Here is a 12,694-nt window from a genome sequence, read left to right on the forward strand (position 1 = left end):
CTATGTAAAGAGCAAAATTACTCTTCCCTTCAGTGTCCCCAAATCCTGCATCTCTTGTCTATGTCAGGCATTGGGCTCTGCGCGGGGGTTGGAGTGGCTGGTGGGTACAAATCCAGTCTCACTTTTCATTGTTATTGGATGAGGAGGATGGATTCTTATCACCAAGCTCATTCATGCCCTTTCCTCTGAAACTCACTCTCTTCTAAACTTGCTCATTACTGCTGAGAGACCACCATCCTTCCAGGCATCCCACATTTTTCAATCAGTTGCTGAATTTTGTCATTTCAAACATCACAGTATTTCTCACCTTGCCACCTTGTACAGGACTGCATCCCTTCTCATTACTAGGACTTTTTCAAAGGCCTTCCTGGCCTCCTTGACTCAAGCCTTCTCCCATCTTCCACTTCCGAAATGACAGGTTTCACAATGTCAACCATCTCCTCAACGATCCCCAAGAATTCCTTATTGATGATGGGATCAAATAATATTACATCTTTATCTCATATTTTTAAAATCCATTTTTGTATAAGCTTTCTAATACACATGATTGTCAGTGCAGCATCTATATACATATCCATATAATTCACAGATAAGTAAATATACACAGATTGGGGACAATTTAAATGTTATTACAGATGAGGGGGATCAAAAAATGTTTGGAACTCAGTATTATAGATCATTAAGCTAGTAAGAGACCTTCAACACCAACTAGTTTAATTACTGCATTGACAGATGAGGAATTTTAAGACCATTGATAGAAAGGGACTTACCCAAGGTCACATAGTTAATGAATGCCAGAGTCAAACAAGAACATTTCCTAGTTTTCTGCTTAGTATTTATATTACTCTACCAGCTCAGGCCAATGCATTCTGATGCAGGATGGGGCCAAAACTGCAACTGTTTCAGCAAGTACAGATTATAACTGATTCTGTTTACAATGTTGTAGTCTTCCATTTCAAGCTAAGTTCTGCCACTTCTAAACCCTCATCTAGCCTTCTTCGAGGATGAGTTAGATCAAAGGCTAGAGATGGGATCCGAAACGTGGTCTAAGGGTGAGAAGATGCCGTTGACTCACCCAGTGACCCAGGGCAAGTTAACCTTACCTCCCTCTTTGTCTTTATTCCCATTGGCACAAATGCCTTCTCGTCCCACCACAAGCTTTTGAGCTTTAATTAGAGCTTTGAAAACCCTAGGTGAAGATCAGAGTATCATTATGCAACTTTTATCAAGGGTTCCCTAGGTTGTCCTTATTTAAAGGTTATGAAGTTCTCTGAGATGGTTCAGTTCCCTGTTTCCCACACCACAGCCCATTTTTTGAGAGTGAGAAAATAGTTCTCTGGGACTGGGGAACACCCTCTTCTCATCGGGAAGGCAGAAGCATTGTCTCTTTTTCCTTCAGCCCATCATCTGCCCAAACACTTTCACAAACTCAATCCCTCTTGTCTGGTTATTCAGACCTTCAATGATTGGGTTCCACCCTGTCTCTCCAACTTTAACACCAGCGTAAGACACAATTGCTACCCTCTAGGAACATTTCAATTAGTGGGGTAGATGCCATATGCAAATAATTATAATAAAATAAGTGCTATATGAGTGCCATAGTCAATAAGTGATGAGGGAACTACCCATTTTTCAAGGCTCAAGTCAAAGCCTGGATGAATGAAGTCTTGTTTGAACCATTCTTGTTCTCACTAATTGTTGTCTTTTGATTTTCAACAAGTCTTTGTCTTGCTACCCACGAGTAAGTGAGGTACTTGCTTTAGAGTCTGAAACCTTGACTTTGGATACCTGTTCTGACTCTCACCAATTATGGGACTCTGGGGCAATTCACTTAACAGATCTGAGTGTTACTTTACTCTTTTTGTTAGATGCCCTGCCTACCTTTTAGGACAACTGTTGCAAGAAGAATGCTCTATAAACCATAAAGTACTAAGTAATGTGAGCTATAAAAGGTATTATCCTAAATTATATTCTTTAGCCATTAATATTTTATTCCTCCAACTAGACTGTAAGTTCTTTGTGGCTAGACACCACTACATTATGCTTCTCTAAATGGGATGGGTTAGCACCTAACAAGGGTCTAGGCATTTTGTTTAGAGCATTTTTAGGTGGGGAGATAAAATGTGATTTTGTTGGTATAGGGCAGAGATCTCATACACATGTTCCACAATAGCTGGCATCAGATTAAAATGTAATTGGGGAATATTTAACAAAATAATTATATAAATTATTATTTTCTAAGTCAATATGCAGCCCAGGGAGATCCTTATGTAGGTTTTAGTGGCCACTGTTTCCATTTCAGCTTGATATCACTGGAATTCCTGGTGAAGAAATTCTCTCCACTGCTATAGATCGGCAATTGGTCTGCAATTTATGATCTTAGAACATTTTTTTTTAGAACATTCATTACCTAGAAGTACTGTTTGGTTAGATGGCTTGTCTTGGGTCACAATAAATGTTCCAAAAGTAGGATCTGAATCCAGGGTCTTCCTTATGTATGCCAAGTCTGGTTTTCTGTCTATTGCACCATACTACCTTCCTATTAATACTTAGAAGGCCAGAATAAAAAAAAAATGCCAGGCCTAGAAGAAACCTCAAGAAATTATCTAGGGCAACTTCCTCATTTAAAAAATGGAACTGAGGTCCAGGATATTTCATAACTTTCTGAAGCTGGTGTAGAGATTTGTTTGTATTAGGAATTTTTGCTTTCTCTCCCCCCAAACCAAGAGATTGATGACAAGTGTTCCCAGAGTTGGGCTGGGGTTCTTTGGTAGCACAGATCTTAAAAGTGCTAAGTACAAAATATTAGGGAAATCCTACAAATAATAATAATAACTCCCTATAATTTTACAATCCAGAATTTCTTACATCAGTTCATATTTATGTTATAATTGTGAAACTACTAAAATGTTATGAAAAACCAGTGCCCCTTTAAATATTTTAAAAGGGACTGAATTGGAAATCAATTGCCTTCAGGGAGCATTTGTTGAATTAAATTAATGTAGGATGGAGACTACAGGAAGAGGTAGTGAGAAAGGCCAATATTATTTGGGCAGAATGAACATTATAGGGATTATAGGTGACACCTCAAGTCTGGAACCATTAGGGTGTTTGGAGTGGATTTTTATCCCCAAATGTTCTGTATTCCTCTAGTCTTTGCCTTTATCTGGAGTTGGTAGTAATTCTTATTTTACTAATGATTAATATTGGCCCTGCACTAGAAAAAAACCCAGTGAACAAATGACTGGAAGTGGGGAGGGGGAAGGGGAAATCCATCCCATTTTGGAGAGAGAATTCGTCATTGGTGATAAACAATCATTGGGAGCATTTTTTTTTTACCAAGGATCCTAGGCATGCAAGGGCTCCCCCATGCCTACCACATCACCTTCTCTTCTCCAAGTTCTATATAGGTGAGAACATACCAAATTACATCTGAACAGGATCTTTAAGGATCATTCAGTCAAAAGTTGTTTGTTTGTTTTTTTTGGCTTGTATTCCTTTGGCCATGTGGTGAAGCTTATAACCCCTTTTCCAAATATTTTTAAATGCATAAGATAAAATATATAGGACGACAAAGGAAACTACTTATATTGAAATATTTTAAAAAATATATTTTTTTAAGAAATTCACGGCTCCCAAATTCAGTCTCTGATTTAGTCCAATCGCTGCTGATGCAGCAGCCAGAGAGGTAAGGGACCTGCCCAAGGTCAAAAAGCTAGTTGGTGTCAGAAATGGGACTTAGGACCCAGGACTCAGATCAGGGTTCTTTCAACTGCACGGCGTTGTTCCTGCAGCATATACTCTAGTAGACGAAAAAGATCCTTTAGAGGAATGTCCAGGGGGTGTGCCCAGGGCATTAGGTACCAGGGTGGGGTGACCCTTTCCACTAATAGTCTCTGCTCGAAGTCTGAAACTGTTCAAGGTTGGAGTGGGGGGTTACCACCCCTGGCCCTGACAAACCCAATAGATTCTGGAGTGTGAGGAAACGATCGTTTGCAACCCTTTACTCCTTCTGTAACTGTCCCTCTCCCTAAAAACTACACCCCACCACCACCTCAGGCTCCAGGCAACAGACACACACTCACATTCACGCTCACACAGAGAGCTCTGCCCCTCAGTGGGTGCAAGCTGGCTTACAAGTCTCTCTATCCAGTACCGGGTCGCAGCCCCTTCCTCGTCCTCCAGAGCCCCTCCCCCGAGCCAGGAGCCCCTCCCCTCGAGCTTCCCCTCTCTCCAGCCCTCCCCTTCTTCGGCCCTGGCTCTCCGCCTCTCGCTCCTCCAGCCACAGTTGCTGCAGAACCCTCGCTCTTGTTCGGGGAAGAGCCTTGGCCGCTGACCCCCCCCCTCCCCCCTCCCAACCCAACCCCCTGTCAGCGGGCGCCCGGGCCCCCTCCCCCGAAGGCAGGACACTCCTCCGCCGTCTCCTCCCCCAGTTCCCGCCGGACTCGGGCTGAGCGGGAGGTTGCAGCGGCGGCTCCGGCGGGAGGGAGGCAGCGAACGAACAAGCCGGGGCTAAGGAAGGAGCCCGCCAGCCCCGGGAGGCAGGAAGACCCCCGACCAGGGACGCCCCGCCCACACCCTCGGGCCAGGAGAAAGATCCCGCCCGGGGACGCGTCCTCCGCCTCCCTGGAACGCTCGGGGTGCCCAGGACAGCTACCTGTGCGCGTGGAGTGCCCCAGACCGCCTCCCCGCCCCCCTGGGCATCCTCCTCGGGGGGCTCTAGGGAACTGCTCTGGGGAGAGTGGAGCCGCGGGATCCCCGAAAGAGGAGTCGGAGCCGGAGCTGCAGTCCTGTCCTGGGAAGCCCCGGGCAGGATGAGGAGCTGAAGCTGCCCGGCCCCGGAGAGGGAAAGGAAGGGAAGGGAAGGGAAGGAAGAGTCGTAGAGGGAGGGGCGTGCAGCCCTGAGTGGGGGAGAAGATGCTTGCCTACGCGGTGCAGGATGCCACTGTGGTGGATGTGGAGAAGAGAAGAAACCCTTCCAAGCATTATGTGAGTACCGTTCCGGTCCGGGTCCAAGGCTGGGGCTGGGTTCGCATGGTGCTGGGCACAGAATGGGGACGAGTCCAGGTTCCCACTTGCTAATTGCAATCCCCTAGGACAATCGAGGGCAAGGGGAGTGTGTTGAGGGTGAGTTTCCTGGGAGCCCTGTGTTCCACTTGGGACAATCTGCTCTCTTCTCTTTAGATCTAATACATCCCCCTTTCCCCAACTCCCTACCCCCACCCCGGCCCCGAAATTCTTTTTTTGGCTTAGGAATTGGCAAGTGTCTGGCCTTGTCTGTTTGAACGGTGAAGTCATCTGTCCAGCTGATGCTGCTGATGGATGGATTTGGGGCTGCAGCGTGGAGTAGGGAGGTGAAGGAGTGTGTGTGTGGAAGTATGCATATCGGGAATGAGGGTAGCTATTGTAGTACTTACTCTTCTTCCGAACGTATGTGGGGAAAGCATCTTCCCCAACAGCAACTTCCTGGAGGGATCCAGTGGGGTCTCTTAAACCTGTCCTAAGGGAGATACTTTTGGCAACAGAATCTCCACAAGCTCCTTTCCAGCCGATGTCGAGTTCTTCGCTCTACGGAGCTTGGGCTTAAGTAGAAGGAACCCTTCACTCTCTTTTCCTCCTTACTTTGTCCCAAAAGTTCATATTATCTGTAATAAATGGCATCATTTTACCCCCTTTCCCTGGGAATCAAACTTTAAACTGGGCAGATTTTCTCCTCCTATTCACGATCTTGTTTTCTGTCTGTTTACGGTGCAGATGTTGCTCTTTCAGTGACAGACCCCCCCCCCCCCATGACTTAAGCATTTAATAATATGTGTTACACCTATACAAATATGATATAAAGTAAAACTCCATGGGGGGAGGGGGTTTGTGTGTGTGAAGGTGAAATGCAGACAAAATACTCTTGGATAGGGGAGGCGGGAGATATCCATTGACACTTCCCTCTTTCATCTCCACTACTAGTCTTCACACTTTCTGAGCAAATGGAGTATCACTGACACCTTAGAATATCCTCCTGAGTCTGAGAAAATTCCAGTAGAGTAGGTTTGTAGCTCTCCGGGACTGAGGAGCAACTTGGAGCAACAATGTTGCTTTTGGCTTATTAAAGGCTGTATTTGAAAAATAGAACTTTTTTTTAGAAAGTTTAGCATTATTTTTTTTAAGTCAAATTAACTTCGCACAGTCTGATGCTTCTTAGATATAGACAGTTGGATTGTCTTGACTTCTTTGTTAACAGATGGGGCACCTTTGAGTTTTGCTAAGTTCTCCATCCAGGAACTACCCAAAGTTTTATGTTTTTTTAAAAAGTGTAGCAAGTTTGTGCTGGGTTTGGGTTTTTACTGGGGTTTTCCAAAAGTTCTCAGAATCCTAAAGCTTCTTGGCTAGGTTATTCCTAAATTCCCTTGGACTGATGGGCAACAGCAGTTCCCTAGGAGATAATACAGTCTTAACTGTGGGATTCTTCCAGCGCCCCTTAACCCTCACCTGACAGATCAGTTCTTCCTTTTGTTGTACTTACCTTATTCCTGGGATAATTTTAAGATTACTTTCTTAAGACTGGTCACCAATATCCAGGTAGTAAGTGTCTCTGAGAAGATCAGCTTCTACATATGAAGTCAGGATCAGGGAATTGAGTTTTTAGCCTTCATTTTACTGGGTTATTTTTCTTTTTTAAACAAACCAGTAAGGTTGGAGTTGCTTTTCAGCAGGTGGCACTCTCTGCTCTGAGACCTGAGCAAATTCTAGCCCTCTGAAACTTTCCTGATAAACTTTGTGACTTTTGCCTCTAGTTGCATTTACAGTAACATCTGTATATCTTTGTGAAATTGAGGAGTGCAAATTCTGCAAAGCATCTTGGTAGCATTTTAGTCCTTTTCTGGAGTGCCAGTCAAACTGGCTCATGCTAGAACCTGTTAAAAATGTATCATTTTCTTGCTTCTGTTCATCAAAACTGATTTAGTGCCCTGTTTTCTTGTGTGGTAGCCAAGAAGACCCTAAGGTCATTTATATAACCTCAGTCATATATTGGCAAGTCACTTAACCCATTAATACTCCAAGGCAATTATCTATCAAAGTATAAATTGTAGGAAACGTGACCATTTGTATTAGTAGAGAGAGTTTCCTCACTTGGGAATTCCCTATGCTAATGAAATCCTAAATCTAATCCCTAAGCCTATCAAAATTCATCTTCCTTCTTGGGGGTCCAAGAAGTTGGAGTTTCTGGCCATAGGCCAGGACAGTATTGCTCTTAAAAGTTCACCTAAAAGTTATAAATAAAGAGAGATAAAGAAAATACCATAGTTTCTGGCCTCTTCATTTTATTTTATTCATTCATTCATTCATTCATTCATTCATTTATTTTTAAAATCCTTACCTTCCATCTTTGACTCAGTATTGTATACTGGTTCTAAGGCAGAAAAGCAGTAAGGGCTAGGCACTGTGGTTAAATGACTTGCCCAGGGTCACATAGCTAGGAAGTGTCTGGGGCCAGATTTGAAACTAGAACCTCCCATTTCTAGGTTTGGCTCTCAATCCACTGAGCCACCTAGCTGCCCCCAATCTGGCCTCTTCATTTTAAAAAAGGATTGTTTTTTAAACTTTCAATGATGAGCATAGATATTTGACTATAATGAATAAGAGCATAAAAAAGAAAGAAAAAGTAAAATCCTGGCCTTTTAAAAAAATAGTTGTCAATATTTTTATTTTAAAAAGGCAGGAAGTGTGTGTGGAGTAGAATTCAGATCTTAAAGGACTATAGTTGCTTGCACTATGTGAAAACTTGAGGAAAAAAGTCCCTTACTCATAATATTCATTCATAGATACTACCATTTCCTTTCACATTATGAGACAGGGATGGGATAGTTCCTTGTGGGAACTGATGATGTCACATCCTGGGAAAGCAAGGCAGGCATTGATGTCACTGGATGAGAAAGGTCACATAGAGCTCTGACCTTGGGGAACAATTAAAGGAGAAACTTTTTTTTTTTTATGATAGAAATAAAGACTTGGCAGGGACTTTAGCAGTGATTGTACCAACACGTATTGTTTTATAGAGGGCAAAACAGAGTTCCAAGGAAGAGGCACTGACTAAATATTTTGTGAGTCAGTGGTTAATCTTAAGGGCTTGAACCAAGGGGTTGTACTTCTCAAAGGAGATCCTAATTTCATGAGACCTCTCTTGTTACTGTGAAAAAGAGAAAGGGGGAAAAAGAAAGGGGTGGGAATTAGGAAGTTTTTCTGATCATGCCCATTTTGCCCTGAGATCCTGTTGTGTCCCTTTTAATTTAATTTTATTCCTCACACTTTGGCTCTAGATTCTCTGTTCCAAGAGCAGAATAAGGAAGAATATCAACTGGATGTTTCCCTAGACTAGATTGTTTCAACATGTCTAAGCCCAGGTAGAGCTCCCCAGAGATAATATTCTGGAGAGAGGGAATAAGCATTTATATAACACCTACTAATATTTGCTGAGTTATATGAAAATGGTTACTGATATATTCCAGGTTAAGTCACTGAAAGAAGTTGGTTTGTAGGTGGAAAGGCTTAATCTGAAGGGGGAATCAAGAGGAGGACCAAAGGGCTTGGGTGGATTTCCTTCCCAAGCCCCTTCCCCTCCAACCTCTCACCAAGATCAGGTGAGGCATGGAGGTAGCACAGTGGATAAAGTGCTGCATTTGAGGCAAGGAGTTCCAAAGGAGGTCACTGAACTCAAATGAGATAACATAGATAAAATGCTCTGAAATCCTTAATCCCTATGTGTATATAAACAACTCTGCCTAACTTTTCTAAAGTTGTACATTTCTATAAACTATGTATCCAGAGAATAATTTTCTAGATATAATAAATAGTTCACATATTTTGTAGCATACTAAGTACTCATTGGGGGAGGTGATGGAGAGATACAGAAGAAGGTGAAGATTGCCCCTTGTCCTTAGAGAGTTAACATTTTAATAGAAAAAATAGGTTTTAACTGGAGGAATTCCATGTGAACTGGAAGGACCTCCAGGAATTGATGAATAGTGAAAGGAGCAGAACCAGGAGAACCTTATATACCGAGACAGATACAATGTGGCACAATCAAATGTAATAATCTTCTTTACTAGCAGCAATGCAATGATCCAGGACAATTCTGAGGAACTTATAAGAAAGAATGCTATTTACATCCAGAGAAAGAACTGTGCGAGTAGAAACACAGAAGAAAAACAACTGCTTGAACACATGGGTTGATGGGGATATGATTGGGGATGTAGACTCTAAGCGATTACTCTAATGCAAATATTAATAATATGGAAATAGGTCTTGATCGATGATGCATGTGAAACTCAGTGGAATTGCTCATTGGCTGTGGGGTGGGGGAGGAGGATGGAGGGGAAGGAGTATGAATCATGTAACCATGAAAAAATATTCTAAATTAATTAAATAAATAAATTTTAAAAGAAAAGAAAAAATAGGTTATACACATACACATAAAATACATAAATAAGGCTATAATGGATGACAAGGATTTGGAACTAGTATGTTTAGGAAGGGAGGGCTTTGGGGAGTTTTGAGGAGTTGAGAAAGACATAGGTTGACAGAGTGAAATAAGGAGGTATGCTCCCTCTTTGGGTCTTAAGTTTCCTCATCTGTAAAATTAATTGAACTAGATGATCTCTAAGGTTTCTTCCAGATCTAGTCCATGATTCAAATCTATGATATTTGAATGTATCCTGAATAAGGAAAGAGCTAAGACAAGGGGAGTCATGCCCAGGATGGAATAGGAGGTTGTTGAGTCAGCAGTCCAGCTCCTCCTTCCTTTCCTCTCCTGGACTGTCTTTCACACAAAGCAGTAGTTTCTTCCTCAGCTTTGGTGGGAAGTGATTTCTAGGTGATTCACAGGCCTCTTTGCCTGCTCATGGAACAAGCAACCACATCCTTCTCCAGGATTGGAACAGGGAGTTCTCCCAACAATTAATAATAACCACCTTGCCTGGAAAGTAAAGAGAGCAAAGGCCTTTTCTGTTTGAGCCATGTTTCTAATGATGGTGTAGATGTGTGTGTGTGTGTGTGTGTGTGTGTGTGTGTGTGTGTGTGTGTGTGTGTGTGTGTGTGTGTCTGCCTGCCTGCCTGCCTGTCTGTGTGTCTGTGTATGTAGGGGGTGGAGTGGAAGAGTGAACTGACAGGAGGGAAGGAAGAGCTACTCATTGGATGACATCTCAAGAGGATTCCAGCACCTGGAGGGAGTACTAGCTATTATGCTTCTCAACCCAGTGCCCAATGAGTTAGTTGACAGTAGTGGATATTAATTAGTATGGTTTCATGAGGGCCTCTTTGGATTTGAACAGTAACCTCATGAAAATTTCCTTCTAATTTCCTCTGCCTGAGTCACTGTGACCAGAATGTTTTTTGGATGGGGTCAGGGGTGGAGGGTGGATTTGAGAACTGGCAGGATTCTTGGGTCTTTCTACTGTTTCATTAAAAAAAAATGAAATCTGAAATAGTTATTGTAGATATGACTGTTGATCTTCAGTTCCATGGATCTAGGATGGTGATGGAACAGGATAAAGAGCTCTTAGGAAGAGAAGAAAAGAGGGTGTGTGTGTGTGTGTGTGTGTGTGTGTGTGTGTGTGTAAAGATCAAGATGATGAATGTTGGAAATGGATTCTGAGACTGAGCCAATGGTTCGTTCTGGGCTGATAATTGCCAAAAATAATGGAAGCTCATAAGTAGGATGATTAGCTTTCAACAGCCTGGTTCCCAGGGCTGATTTCTTGCTTCCTGAGCTGTCCAGAGCGAGTACTGATCATGGTGGAGTTCTTCCCTCTCAGTGCTCAGGAAGGCTGATGGTGCATCTAGAGGGAGGGTCAGGAACTTTATGTATGTATATATGTGTATATATATATATGGAACTTTATGTGTGTATTATAAGTACTTATATATATATATATAGTATATGTGAATGTATAGATGCACACCAGAATTTTATTTTTATGTGTGTACATATGCACCAGAATATATTTATATATAGTACACATACTAGAATTTTAAACATATATACACATGTTATGTGTATGAATACATGCATGTATACATGTATATATTTAAACCCATGTGTATAGATAGGGAATATGTATCTAATCTCTTTCTACCAGAATTTACACATATGCACGCACACATACACATGAATTTGAAATGCCCCCACTAGTGGCTCCTGACCTATGTTCTTCCATAAAGCCCCTGTAGTATTTACACTCTTTGAGTCAAAGGCTTTTTTCTAGGGTTTTGATATTTCATTTCAACACTTTGGCCATCTCTATCCCTTACTCTTGCTATATGACTGATTTACCTCCTTTTCTAGCCCAAGACTAAAATTCAGTAACATTTACTGAATTTTAGTTAACTGAAACAGTTACTACATGCAAAGGCATTGTTTTAGATAATGAGGACTCAAAGATTGAAAAATGATACAATCTCTGACTTCGAAGAGTTTATATGCTACTTGTGGTATGTGAAATTATACTATCTCATGAATAAATTGTAATCCATTGTAGCCAACCTGCAACCATCATATTTCTCTCCACGATCCTTTATGTATGCAAAGAAAATGTATTCTTCAAGGATTGTGGTGCCCCATGATTCATATCCATTTGTCAACTAGGAAAATACTGATGTTGAATGTTGGCTTTTTTGTCAGGGACAGCTAGTGGTCATTGAAGATGTTGTGTAGTTTCCAAGCTTGCTCTACTCCTGTTCACTTCTAGGCTCAGGTTATTGATCAATCAAATATTTTTAAATCAGTTATTGTGTGTTAATTGAATAACTAAGTATGAGGCAGTTTGGTAGGGAGGGCACTAGTAGTTGGGGGAAGAAGGAAAGGATTTGGGAAGAAGTTGCTGGTTGAGGTAGGGGGACTCAGGCAAAGAATGCAATCTAGGCATGAGAGGACTGACTTTGTAGTGCTTTAAAAAAATCAAACCAGAAGAGTTTGTATTTCATTCTCAAGTCAATAGGGAGCCCCTGGAATTGAATGAGTGTGTGTGTGGGGTAATATGGTCATATCTGTGCTTAAGGAAAATTGTTGTAGTAGCAATGACAGGATGGTCTAGAGCAGAGAGAGACTTGAGGCAGGAAGACCCATGAGAAGGCTGTTGCAATAATCTAGATGACTGGTACTGAGAGTCTGAACCAAGATGGTAGCTATGCGATTAGACAGAAGGAGTCCAGTTTGAGAGATGGTGTTAAAGTATGGATGGCAGGAATTGATAGCTGATTGAATATGTGGGTGGAGGCACAGTAAGGATTCAAAGTTAATGCAAAGCTTATGAACCTGAGAGGCTAGGAGGATGATAGTACCTTCAACAGAAATTGGAAAATTTGGAAGAAGAAGGCATGTAGGGGGAAAGATAATGAATTCAGTTTGAGGCATGTCTATCTGCATTGTTCTGTCTCAGACATTCACTGATAGACTTACTCAATGGACCATACATTCAGCCCATGTCATGATCTTTTGGGAAATGATTTCTTAACTATTTCCTTTTTGACTTGTGTATCACAAGACCAATTTATTTTAAGTGACAGTGGATCTCATGGAGGAGGCCTCTAAGGTTTAAAACTATATCATCTGAAGTATCTTAACCTCTATAGGGAATCCCTCTTTCAGTTGAACTTTGTACTCAGTTATAATAGGGAGCACTTTTGACAAGCTTAGATTTTCCTC

At 41.9% G+C, this 12,694-nt stretch overlaps 1 protein-coding gene across 4 annotated transcripts in view; it reads left to right on the plus strand.

Annotated features, from left to right (window-relative positions):
• The first annotated feature begins 4,275 nt into the window (after positions 1–4,275).
• The window catches only part of SH3PXD2A (SH3 and PX domains 2A), a 337,587-nt gene continuing 329,168 nt past the window's right edge, over positions 4,276–12,694 (plus strand). The window contains exon 1 of one of the 4 annotated variants that reach the window (XM_007479080.3): positions 4,276–4,989. In XM_007479080.3, the coding sequence (XP_007479142.2) occupies positions 4,918–4,989 (72 nt within the window). In that variant the 5' untranslated portion in view covers positions 4,276–4,917. The remainder of the gene's footprint in view (positions 4,990–12,694) is intronic. The other 3 variants (XM_001368979.5, XM_056804516.1, XM_001368948.5) reach the window with 3 other exon arrangements.

Source organism: Monodelphis domestica, chromosome 1 (assembly GCF_027887165.1).
Source record: "Monodelphis domestica isolate mMonDom1 chromosome 1, mMonDom1.pri, whole genome shotgun sequence".
Lineage (NCBI taxonomy): Eukaryota > Metazoa > Chordata > Mammalia > Didelphimorphia > Didelphidae > Monodelphis > Monodelphis domestica.